This window comes from Podarcis pityusensis (genome assembly GCF_964106645.2).
Source record: "Podarcis pityusensis genome assembly, chromosome: 2".
NCBI lineage: Eukaryota > Metazoa > Chordata > Lepidosauria > Squamata > Lacertidae > Podarcis > Podarcis pityusensis.
Window position 1 is genome coordinate 55,532,561 of NC_138029.1, and position 17,534 is coordinate 55,550,094.

The 17,534-nt window shown below is 41.4% G+C and overlaps 2 protein-coding genes and 1 long non-coding RNA gene across 7 annotated transcripts in view; 1 reads left to right on the plus strand and 2 right to left on the minus strand.

The window, feature by feature from the left end:
* LOC308472376 (uncharacterized protein) overlaps nt 1-17,534 on the minus strand; it is a 616,296-nt gene that overhangs the window by 209,059 nt on the left and 389,703 nt on the right. The window lies entirely within an intron of this gene.
* Nucleotides 409-3,670, minus strand: LOC308471306. Its single transcript, XR_013982887.1, has 2 exons — nt 3,574-3,670; nt 409-2,105 (listed from the first exon to the last, which is right to left on the minus strand). It is a non-coding gene; the product is annotated as an uncharacterized lncRNA (long non-coding RNA).
* Nucleotides 5,200-14,474, plus strand: YIPF5 (Yip1 domain family member 5). Of its 5 annotated transcripts, none has more exons than XM_080997288.1 (6): nt 5,200-5,356; nt 6,936-7,052; nt 8,906-9,078; nt 9,832-9,977; nt 11,021-11,202; nt 12,766-14,474. In XM_080997288.1, the coding sequence occupies exons 2-6, from the start codon at nt 6,946-6,948 to the stop codon at nt 12,926-12,928; spliced, it is 771 nt and encodes a 256-aa protein (XP_080853414.1). In that variant the 5' UTR covers nt 5,200-5,356; nt 6,936-6,945; the 3' UTR covers nt 12,929-14,474. The 5 variants fall into 5 exon arrangements, with proteins under 5 accessions (XP_080853414.1, XP_080853415.1, XP_080853417.1 ...); XM_080997289.1 differs by lacking the exon at nt 5,200-5,356 and adding an exon at nt 5,550-5,572; XM_080997291.1 differs by lacking the exons at nt 5,200-5,356; nt 6,936-7,052 and adding an exon at nt 8,028-8,122.

Below are 17,534 nucleotides of genomic sequence, written 5' to 3' on the forward strand. Positions count from 1 at the left end.
GGCTTGCCAATCAGAAGGTCGGCGGTTCGAATCCCCGCAACAGGGTGAGCTCCTGTTGCTCCGTCCCTGCTCCTGCCAACCTAGCAGTTCAAAAGCACGTCAAAGTGCAAGTAGATAAATAGGTAAGGCATCTCTGGAGGAAAGGTAAACGCCGTTTCCGTGTGCTGCTCTGGTTTCACCAGAAGCATCTTAGTCATGCTGGCCACATGACCCAGAAAAACTGTCTGCGGACAAATGTTGGCTCCCTTAGCCAGTACAAGCAAGATGAGCACTGCAACCCCAGAGTCGTTCGCAACTGGACTTAACTGTCAGGGGTCCTTTACCTTTTTAGATACTTTTTGCCCCCTTTTAATATGCTTTTCATTTTAGAAAGTATTTTTTTTTAAAAAAAGAAAAATGGTCTAAAAATACCAACAGCAAAGCTTTATTACTTCTTAATATGTTTCAAACCTTGGAGGAGCACATCTGTACTATACATTTAAAACATCATCATACCACTCTGAACATTCATGGCCTCCCCCCGAAGAATAGCTTGTTAAGGGAGCTGAGCGTTGTGAGATCCCTTTTCCCTTTACAAAGTTACAATTCCCAGAGTTCCCTGGAGAGAGAGATTGCTTTTTAAACCAATCAGTTTAACACATAGAAACCATATGGGTGGTGTCCCTTACAAGAGAGTGGGGGGGGTCACTTTGTGGTCATACAAATCTGTCTCTAGACTGCTTTTAGAGCATGCAGAATGTTAAGAAGCTGACTTAAAAAAATAAGATATCTATTTCTTGAAATTGAATTTCCCTCAAATCTTTGCAAATGTTATTTTCATAAATGTTCTCAGATACAGAGTGTGTCAAACTATAGTACTGCAATTCACAATAAAATAACAGTGTTTTAAAATAAATACAGTATATTCAAAAGCAGTATTTTGTCTGTAGACAAAGTATGTGGATCAAGATAAAGTGCTTTGATACAGTTCTGATAGACTGAAGTGTAAAAAAGCTGAGGTTGCTCTGGTGTATAAATCATGGCAACCCTGAATCTAGAACTCATCCTTCTGACACACAAAGGAAGATTTAAGCATGTGGTCAAACCAAGCAAGACATATTGATCAAAGGATGCCCAGAAAAATCCTTCATACATGGGAAAAAGGAAAGAAATGGTGGTCACAAATGTTTTCATAACCCTAGAAAGTTGTACAAGCTCAAATTCTAACAAACCCCTTATATCAAAGTATGATTAAATATCAGACAAGGACAGAGGGCTTCTCAAATACCAATAGCATGGCTCTCCTAAGTTCTCCACAAATGGCAGTGGTGGCGGCAGTGGAAAGGGGCTGTTTCCTTCAGCCTGGCTTTGCAGAAGGGAGAAGCAGTGCAAGGGACTCTGACTTCTGTGAAAGTCCCACTTAGACCATACCAAGGAACATTTCATTGGATGCCAGCATTGGACACTCACCCACTCTTCTGTTCAAAACAGGAGAGATGTGGAAATAGCTTCTCTCTATAAGGGTGATGACGTGAATGCTTTATTTCCATTTAAGGGAAATGATGGGAGCCATGCTTGCATTTTTTTTCCTGCTCTTTTAGATGTAAAACCCATTTTGTATTCTGTCAATCTTTCATGGCAACCATTTTGTGATTGGCACCCTCAACACATTCTCAGGATTCCAAATATTGTCCCCACTGGCCCATAAAGGTTGGCAACTGCTGTTTTTATCATTGTGTTGATGTGAGGAGGAAAACATGAAGGAGCTTAACGCTGCTTTTTCACCTCCTCTGTACACACTCCTCTTCTCGGCAACAAATTGAGCATGCGCTACTTACTCTACCTCCAAACACTCGTGTGTGTGTGTTTGGATTGCTTGCAATATATATACAGAGTGTGTGTGTGTGTGTGTGTGTGTGTGTGTATCCCAGTAAACATAAAAAATGGAACCAACATCCTGAAATAATCAGGGGCTTAGGCAGAAACAGAAATGGAAGCAAGGAAGAAAGTGGAAGTAGGTGGAGTTGAACCACCCCACACAGGAGATGCAAACCCCCACTTGTTCTTAGTTGCAATTTGCTCTGAATTTTCCCCTCCTTTCCAGATTATTGTCAGGTGAAGAAAATCTGGATTAAGGGAAAGAAAAATGTGATAGCAATGATTCCTGGGGTATGTCAAACAGACATAGGACATTTTAAGGGTGGGACAAGAAATTTCTGATCCACTTTAAAGGAAGATATGGAAGGGCCCCATGTCCTGCCTTAAACCTTGGAGAACCAATCCCAGTCAGTGTTGACAATCAATAGTCTTGGCCAGGTATCTTCAACTTTTTCAGACCCAGCACCCACTTTTAACCCATTTGGGGACCCATTTCTTAAACCTTTACCATATATTTGTGTCGTGTTAGCGCTCCTGTTGTGACCCTCCTTGGATCAGGCTGTGACCCACTAATGGGTCCTAACTCACATGCTGAATACCAGTGGTCTAGACTTAGCAGAAGGCAACAGCCAATGTTCCTAATCCTATAACACAATTATTGATGTTAATGCTATTTCTGTGGTTGATTTTGGTCTGTTTCATTTTGTATCTTTTTTTAAAAAAAAAGTATGAAATCTTTATATTCTACCGAACAGTCTCCTTCCTTCCTTTGGTCCCCTCACCCTCCACCCACAGGTATTCTGATTTATAGTCAGTTGAACAGTATTTTCATCTTTGATTTCAATGCTAACAGAATAACAATCCAACAATAATGCAATTCTGAAAATTGATTCCACACACAAAAAGGAATCATTATAAAATGACAGTTCTCTAACAATGCTTCCACTGTAAAGAAAAGCTTTTTGTATTCAATTATGAATATATATATATATATATATATATATATATATATATGTAGGTGCAACCAATTTGTTGGCTTCATTTCCTTCAGTCAAAGTAACATAAAATTAATTTTGCTCCAGGGTTCTCGTTGTAGTTAAATTAATTCTTTGGGGGTTTTTTAAGGTAGAAAAATGTAGAAAGGCATTTAAATCCAGCAGGCTTTAAGGAAAAAAAAATCTCTATTAACTTTAATATGAAATTCTTCTTAGGAACTGACAAGCAGTTCATTGATCTATATGTCTCAAGCCACCTACAGAATTACATTTCTAAATTACTAAATATATTTCTCTAGCAGATAAATTCCTAAAGGCCACGTGTATAGCATGAAGCTTTGATAGATTATAGGAGACAAGAAGACCAGCACTAGGAGCCTTGTGGTATCTCCAAAGCCCATGCACTCAACAAAATGCTCCACTGCCAGCAGAAGACTGAGAAATTGTCCTTCCATCTGGAGCACAAGGACCAGGAGCATCATGGTGCCCTCAGTGGTGTTCCACCTACCTCCTATGAGCTGATACTTCAGCTATGGGAGCAAGTATGGAGGCCAGTGCTCTGTGACTGGTGGTGGCTCACAGGAGGTGTGGGCCAGGGATCAGGGAAGCTTGGCATGGGTAACCAAAGAGGGTTGGCTGCACAACTGTGCCAAGGCTAATCACTTGCCAACAGCCCTTCTCACCCCACAGCGGCCATTACATCTGCAGCTGAGCAGCTTACCACCACTGCATCAGGCAAGAGCCACCTTCTCATTGCAGGTCCTCAGCAGCAACTCTGAGGCAGTGGCAAGGCAGACCCCTTCTCCAACAGTAACATCTGAGTTATGGCAGACCAACATGGCTACCTATCTGTATCTGAGTTTGAAGAAGACAGAAATGAAGGAGAGCAGTCAGAGAGGAAGAGCAGAAGCTGAGGCAGCCCATGCCACATCACATCACACCATCAGCATCTACCCCATCAATACTGAAGGAAGCCCTCTTACACCCAACCATTTTTCTTGCAGGAAATCCACTTTGAACCAGGAAGATGTTCCTGTAAATAGTTCTTCTTCTTCTTCTTCAGGCCTCTACCTATTCTCAGTGTCTTACTTGGCATTCATGTTCAATGGGTTAAGCAGTTTTACTAAATACGTATCTGAAGTGATGAATCCACAAGGGGAAAGTGGAGAACAGGTGAAGTACTGGGAGACTGGTGGCAGGCAAATGTCGCCTCCATCTTCAGAAAGAATTAGGGTCTGCGAAGTAAAGGATCCATGCAACTTACTGACTGGTCATCTTGATACCTAGAAAGCTCTAGAGCAGGTCAATAAATTTCCGTCTGTGAGCAATTTAGAAGATAATGTTATGATTACAAAGAGCCAGCTTGGTTTCCCTTTAAAACAAGACAGACTAATCTGAGTGAGAGCGCGACAGGAGCTCAGTAGATCAAGAGAAAGCTGTGGATACAGCATATCTTTATTCCTTTCTACAGTTGGGTGGATTTCTGGCTGGTTGGTGGAGTCCTCCTCAACTTGGAAGAGAAGTGGCAAGTGCAGCACAGCAGGGAAATACTGTGGCTTGGAATGTGGATTCCCCACCTCGGCAAGAGGTTGGGCTAAAATGGCCTTTGAGGCTTCAAACGTCTCTCTAATCCCATCCCCATATTTTTCCCAGTAAAATGAGACCAAGAGCATTCGATAGACAAAAGAAAAGCGACACACAAAGAGAGCGCTACGTGTTACACACAGCGTCCAAAGACTGCTGGCAAAGCAGATCAGCGCGGTCTGTTCCGAGTTTTATAAGGCCATGTGACGCCAGAGAACTAAGCCAGCATCCCAGCCGCACGAGGGGTTTCCTAAATAAATCCTCCTTATCGGAAATGCCTCATGCACTGAAGAGGGAAAGCGGGCCAGCGCGGAAACGAGCAATGGGCGCCTTATCGCAGGTCAGCACCTGAGCCAGAAGCGCTTAAGAGCACAATGCACATTAACCTCCCCTCAGAATATATATAAGGACGTTATCTTCAAAGCTCAAAAACTAGAAAGGATCATCGTGAGAAGCAGCTTTAAGGCAAAGCCCTCTATTTTCGAAGAGGCACAACAACAAGAAGGGGTGGTTTCCCTTTATTTAACACATGCGTTTGTGTTTGTGTTTGTGTATTAGCCGTCCAGGCCGCGAGACCCGCAGGCTCATTCCGCTCTGCGCATGCTCACGGGGCGCCAGAAGGCAGGCAGCCCCGAGCGAGACGCCGACGTTTCACGCCGTTCGGGTTGCGGCGCACTCTGGCGTACGTTCGCCCGTCCTCGCCTCGTCATAGAGACGCGGGGAAAGACCGGCTTCCGCTGGAGGAGGTTGGGAGTGAAGACATCGGCTCTGCACTACGCATGCCCATGTCGATCCGGAAGTGCTTCTTCTTGGGCGTCTGACACGTAGCGTCTGAGCGAGCGGAGGGGTGAGGGGTCTTCGCGGGGTTGCGGCCGCCGGACGTGCGCGTAGCGAAGGGGGTCTGGTGCCCGGGCCTGAAGGTGAGCTCAGGGGGTCGTCACACCCGCCGCCCGCCCTCTCTTGGCAACCACAGGCGCCGTGGGAAAGGGAGGGGAGAGGCTTTTTTGGGGGGGGGGTAGAGATGCTGAGCTGCACTCCGCTTTAAGTACACCTCCAGCAGGCAGTTCGTCGAGAGACGTGACCCACAAGCGGCCGTCATCGCCCCCCCCCCCCGTTCTCTGTTGTGTAGCACGAAGGTCTGCAGTGCTGATCTTCCCCCCCCCCCCCAACTGGGTCTGTTCCTAAAGGCTAGTGGCTTCCAAGCACCCGCATCCCAATTTCATTGATGCCAGAAGTCGGAAGAAATCCCGTTTAAAATAACTGGTTTTAGCGGAGGCAGATAACCTCGCTCAGAACATCCTTTGCAGTAATGTCATGCAGTTTTGTGTGTAGTGGTGATGGTGGTGGGGGTTTTCCCCTTCGGTTGTCTTTCTTGGATAAATGGAAATGAAAGGGGAGGCATACTGGATAAAACATGGTGGGTGATGGCTACATATGCCCTGGCATATTTCTCAGTGATGGCAGTGTAGAACCTGCCAGGGGGCGGGATCTAGAGTGCTACAAATGCTCTGGGGTATAATTAACAACAAACTGGTTTAAAGAGGTTTTGTTTTAGAGGAGCAGTAGCTAAGTGGTAGAGCATATGCACTGCATGTACATGATTCCATATCCAGATCTAGTTTAAAGGTCCTTGAGAAGCAGGGTTAAACTAGCGTTCCCCAGCCTGGTGTTCAGCATGGCTAATGGGCGCTGTGAAACAGCTGGAGGAGAGCACCACATTGAGAATGGCTGGAGTTGACAGTGCAGAGCCAGATGTGTCAGTAGTCCGACTTGGATACAGAACCTGAGACACTGCCTATACAAAGTTAACATACTTCTAGTATTTCACTTGAAGTTACAAGCATACCATTTTTCAAGAGGTCCTGTATATGCCACTTACTATTTGATTTGGCAATACAGTAGTATCTTTTTGCACTTAATTGATTTCTTTTCTAAGAGCCTTTTTATATCTGTGATTGATTATAAGAACATGCAGTGCTAGAAACGAAGATATGAAAGCTAGGAGCTAAATGGCACATTAAACTTAGGTTTAATTATGGGTGCAACAACGGAATGTCTAGGCATGCTTTTTTATAACAAGAATACAAAGCTAAAAATGAATGATCTGCAGCTAAAATATTATGTTCATTTTTCACATGGTCTAGTTCTTCCTATGCCCATCCCCCTAATATTCTTAAGAGGGTCTCTTCTCCAGTCTTCAGAGAGTAGCTAGAAGTGGGGAGACAGAAAAAGGTCCCCCTTTCCTTCCACTCTGCAGTTTTAATCTGAAATCTTAGGCCCAAAACTCAGAAACTGTTTGCGCTAATGAAATTCTCTGTCGCAAAATGCACCTAGAACAATGGGGGTTTCGTACACTGAGAACATGTGCTTTTGTAGTGGTAGGGCTTTGTATTCTGCTTGAGGGAACTTCAAAATTACCAGCTGCATCTTAGGAGTGAAGATATAATTAGCTGAATTGTGTTAACTTTTGAATACATTGAAATGTAATTTATTTTGCAGACAGATTGCAATGTCTGGGTTCGACAACTTCAATACAGATTTCTATCAAACAAGTTACAGCATTGATGATCAAGCACAGTCCTATGGAGGAGACTATGCAGGAGGAACATACAACAAGTAACTTGAGTTTCTTTTATTCTTTTAGTAATCATAATAAAAAATGAAAATGAAAAATGTAGAAATTATTTAATTCCTTAAGATAAACATAGGACATTGGTGCCATAAACATAAGCCAGTTTTTATATGCAAGTAGAGTGTTTAAAAGTTGGATGCTTGTAAACATTCACTGCTACTAATAAAACTACAATGCTCTTTAAATACAGTTTGCTCCAGTTCATAAAAATTCACATTTAGTCCAATACATTTTATACTGTTATAAGTAGCTCATATATAGGGAGCCCTGTTTATGTATCAACTGTTCATTAATAGCAACTCTTGTACATTACTTACCAAAAACTAACTTTGTAAATAAGCCCATCAGTGTTACCAGCCTGCACATTATTCTGCTTACATTTTCTAGCTGGCTGCCATGGACAAGAAGTCTTCTTTTCAGCTATCATTGAAATGCAAGCTACTACATAAGCCTTTAGTTTTTTAGTGGATTGGTTTTAAAAAAGGAAAGTGGGGGGGAGGGGAGTCTACAGCCAAGCAGAGGAAGAGACTTTTGTTTTATTGTGGCTAACACAGAAACCAAGGGAAAGGGGGACTTGGCAATCTTGCCCTCTTCCACCAACCTACACTCACCTGCATGGAATTTCTTGTTGCTTGTGGCAGCCTGGCAGCCAGTCATTTTATTCAATGCAAGCCTGTCTTACAAGGTTTAAAGGGCAGTGAGCCTTAAAATGAATAAATACAATGCATCACTTAGAATGTCTTCTTAGAACCCAATTCTGAATAGGTTCTGCATTCTTGTCTGTGAAGAAGCTTGCTTAGAAATTAGGGGAAAGTACAAATACAAACAACCCAGAAAGCCAGTTGTGGTGGTTTGTGTCATAATGGGTACCAGGTCATTGTGCATGTCACAGGTGTTAAAACAAATCCTACTATCCACATGATTCATTCAACTCTTTAGAATAGGAGAGTAAGGTGACTTAGATTAGGTCCTCATTTAAGGTCCGGAAATATGTTGGACTACATTAAGGAACTTGTAACCAAGCCTTGACAACAATCTTAGTAATATAATCTGAGTATGCAGTTGGATTTGTCTGGAAGTGATCATTGAAGGGGATGGGGGCAAGGAGAGAAATTGTCAGGAACATTTGACAGGAGGCAAGCACTGTACAAATGATGGCTTAAAAAAAGAAAACAAGGTGTTAATAGGACTGATAGTTGTGAGGCATTCCAAACCATTGAATTCCAGATAAACAGTGGTAGAGTTCTTTCTGCTTCTCCTTTACATGTTGTCAGAATATATTTGTATAGCCATCTTCCAGAAATTATGTTCCAAGAATTCATGTCTGTAGTGTTGTATTCACTGATATTGTATAAAGGTAAAGGTACCCCTGACTGTTAGGTCCAGTCGCGGACGGCTCTGGGGTTGCGCGCTCATCTCGCTTTATTGGCCGAGGGAGCCGGCGTACAGCTTCCAGGTCATGTGGCCAGCATGACTAAGCCGCTTCTGGCGAAACCAGAGCAGCGCACGGAAACGCTGTTTACCTTCCCGACGGAGCGGTACCTATTTATCTACTTGCACTTTGACATGGTTTCGAACTGCTAGGTGGGCAGGAGCAGGGACCGAGCAACGGGAGCTCACCCCGTTGCGGGGATTTGAACCGCCAACCTTCCGATCGGCAAGCCCTAGGCTCAGTGGTTTAGACCACAGGACCACCCGCGTCCTTGATATTGTATAGGGAACGTTTATATGGAAGTGTCTCTTGTGGAGTAGGTATATAAGGGCTTTGAAAGAGTTTCTAAAATTCCTGTGTTGTAAGCATTCATCTAATACTATTTTTAAAAATTGCTTTCTGCAGACAGTATGCTGGCTACGACTATTCTCAGCAAGGCGGATACGTCCCTCCAGAGATGATGCAGCCACAACAGCCTTACACTGGCCAGATTTTTCAACCAACGCAAACATACACTCCATCCTCCCCACAGTCCTTCTATGGAAGCAATTTTGAAGATGAGCCACCCTTACTAGAAGGTATGGTTTTTATTTATTGCAAATCTATTTATCTGCTAATATATTTTGGGCATGCTATAAAGGACCACTGATTTCCAAGAGAATACATTCATATATTTTTAAATTTATCTTTACATAGTAAGACAGCTGCTATTGAGTTTCGTTAGCAGTTTCTCTGGTCTCTGGTTTTATTCCATTAACTTGCCTCTTACAAACTGCTCTTGTGTGTTTTAAGTGGAAATTAATTACAGGGCTGAGATAAGGTTGATTATGGCCCTAACACGCCCTCCCCATCAAACATCTGGGTTTTTTATTTTATTTTAAATATATTTCATAGTGGTGCTATGCTATCTTTTATAACACATTCATACCTTGCAAATATTTTCCCACAATTAATATTTCTTGTTACAGCATGTCTAATAGCTCCTATCTAGTGATGCTTGTGACTCATTGTGCCAGTCCACAAACATATTACAAATCTGTTGATTTTTTTGCCTCCCTTCTTTCACCCTTACGTAACTTGTAAGCTTTCCAATTTCTGCACATTCAGATACGATTTTTTATTTCCATTCTCTCATAGCAGGTACTTTCAAACTTTTCCCCAGTGTTTTGCATAGCAGAATTTTGCAGCTGCAACCATATCTAAGAGTTTGTTTGTTTTCTTTTGGGTCACTCCACGCCTTGCAAGTTTATACAGCAATCCTTGACTGCTTAAAACAACATGTTTCCACTGATGACAAATGTTAAAATACTGTTCTTTGTTTGATAATGCAGAACTAGGAATCAATTTTGACCACATCTGGCAGAAAACTCTTACAGTATTGCACCCGTTAAAAGCAGCAGATGGCAGCATAATGAATGAAACTGATATGGCAGGGCCCATGGTCTTCTGCCTAGCCTTTGGTGCCACATTATTGCTGGTAAGATGTCAGTGGTACGCATATGGGGATGGGGGGCATCAATCTAAAATACGTTGGGCAAAAACAAAAGTTGCAAGTTAAGGCATTTCTAGTAGGTGTGGTTTCTTAAACGTATAAATACATAATGAGGCTGCTTGAAATGTAGAAGAAAAATACAAGAGTAATTTTTGTGTGTGCATACTTTAAAAATATAATAGCTTTACAGAGGCAATGTGGTGAATATGCATGAATGTGAAATATTTTGTTAGGACCTTGTTGGACAAGTTTCAGAGAAGCTAGATCTAGTTATACAGTTCTTCAGATGAAAAACTGATTTGGGTGGGCTTTTATTTATTAAATTATTTCTATGCTTTTGATCAAAGATTTCATGTAAGTATTTAATTCTCAAAGACCAGCTGAAAAGTTTCTCACCCGCCTTCAGAAAGTGAGCAAGGATAAGAAACTTCTCTAAGAAGAGGATTTAGTAGTTTGTGGGGCTGCTACAGACAAGGACTGGCTCCTGGGGGAGACACATCATGAGCTGGGTCTCATATAAACTTCTGCACCTGGAAAAGCCCTTTTATTAATTTACAGAAACTCCCCTGCCCCGTTACAGTGCTCTGGTGCTTTTTGGTTTGGAAAGAAGTGTAGACGACTGACCTGGCTCCTTGTGGTCCACTCACTGTTGGGAGTATTTATCTGTTGCATTGTTACTCATCTGGTGCCTTGGACCCACCCCACCCAAAAAAACATATACACACATTTTTTTCTTGCAGCATCTTCCCCATTCATCTTTTTTATAAATAAATAAATAAACAACCTAGAGTTTAAAAAAACTATTGTAAACCTAGTAAGTAAAAATACCAAAACAGTAAAGAAAATGATTCTGCCTGTAATCCTTTATTTTCAATGTTAATAAAAAGTAATATTTTCTTTTTCTCCCTCTTTGATTTTACTCTATTTTTCCTGTTCTCCAAATAGCTCAGAGTAAGGGGATCTAATATACAAAACTCCTAATAAGACAATGTGGTTTGAACTTTTGATTTGTATTCTCTCCTTTATAGGCTGGCAAAATTCAGTTTGGCTATGTGTATGGGATTAGTGCAATTGGATGCTTAGGAATGTTCTGTCTCCTGAATTTAATGAGCATGACGGGTGTTTCGTTTGGCTGTGTTGCCAGTGTGCTAGGATACTGTCTCCTTCCTATGATCATACTTTCCAGCTTTGCAGTTGTATTTTCTCTGCAGTAAGTATTGCCTTCAAATATTATGTTACACTGATATACTGAATGTTACATCTATAAATTCTAGTGGTGGGCAAATCTACAAAAGCAGCTTGTATTAACTTAGGGCTGTTTCATTCACCTTGGACACAAAGAGCCACACCTTGTAGATATTAGGATCAGATCAGGTTCCAGGCAATATGAGCTCACCTTGGAGCTTTGAGGGGGCTTCTAAGGTTTTGTTTGCCATTTGCTATATTTTTGTAAAAGGGGAAAAAGATGCTCCCTGTGAATACAATACACCAGGCAAAGAGGTAAGGGTGTAGTTCTATGACTGACAGCTCTACTTTCCAATCAAGTGATTTACTTTGGTGCCTTTCTCTTCTGGTCATAGTGCTTTTATTTAGGTGGCAATCCTAGCCCATGTCTTGTTGTGACGGGACTTGTTAGAGCACCGCAGCCCACAGTGCCCTACAGAGAGAAAGGGGGAAAATGTCCCTTCACTGTATCAGCTCCCAGGTTGGCACAGTGAAGAAACATGGATTAGGCCAAGCTTCCTCAACCTCGGCCCTCCAGATGTTTTTGGCCTACAACTCTTATGATCCCTAGCTAGCAGGACCAGTGGTCAGGGATGATGGGAATCCAGGAAGCCTGGATTTGGCTGTTTCTGTCACATGGTGGTGGCAGGATTTGCACGGGATCCGCTGAGCTGGCCCAGTCTCACCCTCTTTCAGGGGGTCCCTCTGGCTGCTACCAGCAAGCTTCGCTGCTGAGGGTGGAGCTTCCCCATTGATGTAAGAGCTCCCCGAAAAGCTGAGGCTGGTAGGGCTTGAGCAGAGGGACACCTCCACCTCATCCACAACCTGTCCAGCATGGCAGATGGGTAGTTTGGATTGCTCTGCTGGGTAAATTTGTATATTGCTTTTCAATTAAAAAAATATATAAGCCACATATTAAATGTATAGTAAAAAAAACCCCACAAAGCACCCCTAATATTCGAAAACAATATTTCAAAATATTACTAAAAGACAAGAGGATCAGCACAGCAAAATCAGGTGAAAATCAGGGAGTTCTTCAACTTGGATTAAATTAGTTCCCTAAGGCAGTAGTTAAGATCTACATCTTTAATGCCCATTTAAAATCTGCAAGGGCTGTGACTTATCTGATGACCTGTAGAATTTCATTCCACAATTGTGGGGTCACCACTGAGAATGCCATTGTCCCCGTGTTAGCTGGTCTTTCTTTTATACACAGTTATCTCTGTAGGGCTTCAGCAAGCCTTTCTTTTGGGAGGAACGTAGAACGACTTCCTTTCTTTCTTTCTTTCTTTCTTCCTTCCTTCCTTCCATTCTTTCTTTACTAGTGGGCGGGCTTAATTGAGTGATATAGTTATATTTTGAAGCCCCAAATACTGGTGGTAGCATGCTTGAGAGTGCTGCTAGATACATTTTTTTATCCTTCCCCAAAATATGCTTATAAGCCATAGTAACTGGAATACCTTTGAAGAATGCACAGGACTGTTTTGACATGTGCACAGTGATGTGAAACTGTTACCCAACATTGTGTTTAAATCATTTTGTTTTTCAGGGGTATGATGGGAGTTATTCTTGCTGCTGGAATTATTGGATGGTGTAGCTTTTCAGCTTCCAAAATCTTCATTTCAGCCTTGGCAATGGAAGGACAACAACTTTTAGTAGCATATCCCTGTGCTTTATTATATGGAGTCTTTGCCCTCATTTCTGTGTTTTGAGCTGACTTATCCTTATTGTTGGACTTAAATGGGCCAAACTGAAAAAGCCTTCACTTTTGAGACACTTAAAACTGGGACCAGAAACCAGCTCTTAGTCACTATCATGCAAGGTTAATGCTTGAATTGTCGTCTGGAGCAACAAAAACAAATGAGCCTTTTGTGTTCCTTTTTATAGGACTCTTGAATACAGTTTTGAACTGTCCTGTAATGTCTATACCTTTAATACAGGTTCATGATTATACTGTTTAAAATGTAACATTTCTTTCCCAGTCCAACAGCCTCTGGCAAAATATTATTATTTTGAAAACTTTTGTAGTTCAGAAGTTTTTATAGATAAGAGGAAATGAAACCATGAACTTTACAGTTGCTTTCCCATGGCAGCATGCAACTACAATCCTAAACAAAAGATATACATTCCCTTTTTTTCTACCAGTTTAGCAAACTAGAAAACTCTCTCAATAAAACCTAATATTGAAGCAAAGCAGAATGAGTCCCACATATAACTTTTGAAGAGTTTACAGCACCAACTTAGATTATGTTTTTGTTTACAGTAAATGGTCCAAAAGGCTTACCAGGCTCAAAGCTACCACATTTATAAATGTTTCAGTTTGTATGTATTTTGTAAATAGCTCTATCATAATTGTATAAATCTGAGAAGATGTTCATTTTCATACTAAGAAATCAAGAGTAGACTTTCAAATGGTTCCCCAAAAACAACCTGTTTCAGAAAGCGGTTTGGATGAATGTTGTCCTACACCAATTAAATTGTCTCCATAATGCTCTTTGAAAGCGTTTCAATTTGACCTTTAACAATATATCTTCCCAGTAATGTTGTCCAGCCTTGACTAACAAAAAAAAAAAGCCTCATTTATTCAAAGGAGGATTTGTTCCCATTGAGCAAATGCTACATTTCAATCACGGTGTGCTTGTATCCAATGTGGTTTATCCAAAGGCATCCCTGCATGAATGGAGCATAGCACAGGGCTTCACCTTCCTCTACTATCTCCTTGCAGCCTCCATGTGTGCTGTCAAAATCTGCTTCAGAGGTTTGGGGAACCCTTGAGCAGATTTTGGGGTCTGTGGGAGCTGCTGGAGAGGAAGGTGAAGTTGCTCATGCCAAATGTTGGATTGCACCAATGGCGTTTTATAATTAGGCTTCTTAATTGTAAAGCAAGTGTTTGAATCCTGTCCAAAATGACAAAAACAAATACTTTAATTTACACTTCACGTGAAAAACTTGCATGTCTCTGAGAAAGTAATAATTTTGTCATCCTTTGTTGAGAAATGGCTAACAGTATCTCTTAAGTCTTAATTTTGTCATAGTGTTACAGATTTTGAGTATCCCATTGGATAATATCGGTGAACCAGTGTAACTTAACAAATCAGCCTCCTTGTCAGCAAATACCTGGTCATACACTAGGTTTTGCTCCTTTCCATGCCTCTGCACAATTCTCCATGTGATCTGTTTTCATGTAGCCCACAGTTGTTGGCTAAACACTTTAAATAAATGTTGTGCAAGAAATTCAGATAACTTTGCACATTCAAATCTTGGGTATTTGCAAATTAAATTCTGTGCTTTGGCAGTTTTTCCTCTGAAATATATATATTGATCTTTCATTAGTTCTATTTTAGCAGAGAATGGATGGGACAATTTTTTTTCAGAATTTGACCATGATAGGGGAGCAATCCTCAGATTCATACCCATTCTCCCCACATTGAAAAACAATCTACCTGTGGGTAGCAGGTTCAATGAGATGCATGGTAAAGATACATTTCCGGCGTCTTCCACTTACAGCTTAAAATTTGAGTCTCAAATGCCTCAATCTTTCTTGAATTGAACACAGGTCTGCAATGAATGGTTTCTTTCTGTGTGTTTCTCTATTTTCTAACTTAAAAGATATTTCCTATCATTCTACTGAGTGATATGCAATGTAGCATACATTGAAAAATGTTTTTAAAAATCATTGGAAGATAAAATTATCCAAGGAAGGCTCTGCACAATAAGTAGGCTAGCTATTAATACTTTGGCATTGATTGTGGAGATTGCCTACTATGAGTAATCTGAGCTTCTGCACTTTTATAGTGTGCTTGTATTCCTGGCATTAGTATAGCATGCCCTTGGGAGCACTGTAAGTATGCATTGTGTGAAGAGTTCAGTCACCAAATTGTTCCTAATTACGTTTTGGGTAACCTATAAAAACTTTTAACTGCAATAGGCAAGCAGCTAATGATGGATTGGAACATTACCTGAGCACAACGTGAGACATAATTTAGGATGGTATAAATCAAGCTGTCTAACCCTTACAGTACTTCTGTAACTTGGAGTTAATTCTTATCCAAAGAAGGACTCAAGGCCTTTCATCTGTTTGCCACACATTCCCACCTGTTGTTGGTTTTTTTAAGTCGGGTGGGTAGCCAATGTGCTTCCCATATACTGCTGTACCTTTAGCTCCCATCATGTCCAGTAGGCATAGTCAAGGATGGCATTTGTAGCACAGAAAAATCTAGAGAACACAACATTGACTACCCCTCCTACAAGATATGTGCAGGTATGTGTACTTTCCTTCTCAGAATGCCCATCATGCTGCTATGACAGCAAGCGAAACTAGTATAAAATGGGGGGAAGTGCACAAGGTGTCTTGTGTCTAACACAAAGGCATTAGAGAGAGGAAAGAGGACATGAGGGCTGCCCTCTCGCTGGAGTAACAACATAGGTAAGTGAGGGGGGAGGGGGGAGCATAGCCTGGCAGGATTCGGATGCCCAGGGCTTGGGTACATGCACTGATGAGTGAGGACTCATGATCTGAGTGTCAAAGTAGATATGACATATGTCACATAGCTTGTCCTTGCCTAGTGTGTGATTTGCTGGCATAGGTCTAAGCCGGACAGGGACCGTGATCTGGGAAAGGAGAGCTTTAACCCTTTGCCTCCTCAATGTCTGAATCGGAATTTGACACACACCCACACCAAAAAAAAGTTACTGCCCGCAGCCAGAGGGAAGTTGCCATTCAGGGGTGTAGGAAAGGCACAACTGGGAGTTTTAGACGGACAAAATGTCTGCACAAAGGACCGTTTCTGATATCTCACTGCACCTGTAATCCAGTGGAGTCAGTCTAAAATTTCACAAGTTTCAGAGTATTAAGATGAGTTACAGTCTTGGGAAGCTTGGGCTGGTGCTAGAATGGAAGTGAATTTTGAAGTGAGCAAAAGAAGGATGAATGTTTATCTCACAAAAAGGAAGGGGCCTAACAATAGCCAAGTGGGCAGTGACAACAGCCTGGTATTTAAACAAGCAAATGGCTTAAATTAGGGAGGGGAAATACACATGCAAGCCCCTTCCTCTATAACCCCCCCCAATATTTGCATATTCATCCCAAATATACAAAGAGGCGTTTTAAGCACATTCAGCTGAACACATTGAAAACACCTTGAGTCTCTGTGGTGCATGTGTGGACATCTGAAGTGCATGCCTGGGGACATCAGGGCTGGGGTTTGCATGCCCTGTCACCCTTTCCCATTTAAACCCTTTTGTGTTCTCTCAGATGCCTTCACAGGGTGCCTTATTGAGTCAGGACATGGAGAAAGTGTAGGTTTTACCAGTTCCAAGAGATCCTAGGCCAGTATACAGAAGAAAGTACAACACTCCTGATCTGTCTCAATGTAGGGCGGCAGCAGGAGTTCCAAATTCATTCTTCCCCAACTTGCTAATATTTCCAGGCAGAATGGGAGACTTCTGAGCCAAGGTGATTAGGTAGAGGCCCAAAATGGAAACAACAGGGTATTGTCCAGGAGCTGCCTGCTTGGAAAACCTGATAGACCAGTGGTTTCCACCATAGTTGTTCCTCTTTGTTGACTACAGTCATCATTAGGTTTCACTGCAGCATTTTGTACATCTGTGCATTTAGCATCTAAAAAGAAAAAGCATTTGAACCACAATTATGGGGATAGTGTTAGGACTGGTGGTGATGGAAATGCTTGAAAGTGATCCCTGAAGTCTTCTGGATCCTGTCCATAGTTCCTTGAAATTAATCACAAGGGATTTCATAAGGCTCTTTTATTCATGACACTTGGACATTTCTGCTCATAGCCATCTTTTTAAATCTTAACTATCTTACGTAAAGCATTCTGCCAAAAAAAAAAAGAAAAGCCCTGTGTTGCAAAGGAATGCAGAAGAAGCTATTCTAAAAACGTTAATTTCAACTTTTGCTGATTAAGGTTTACCCATGTCCCTTTGATCTTTTAGTCATGCATCATGACAAACCTGATTATAATTTTAAAGAGTACTTTTTAACTAGAAATCATATATTTTCATTGTATCCTGGTTATCACTGTACATCTGCCCCAGTGCACAAAGTTCTTACTCTGCTTTAATGAGGAACATTATCTGTTCATGGATCACAGTGTCCTGTTTCTGCTCAACTAAATTAAAATGATTACTTTTTCAAATGAGACCTAATTGTATTCCAAACTGTTCTGATAAATATGAACGATCAAATTCTTCTCTGAGCACATCAAGTTCTAACACTAGGATATTGTATAAGGTTAGTATAGCTCACTTCAATTTTATTTTAAATTTGGACCTTTTATGGCAATTAGCTCTTAATTT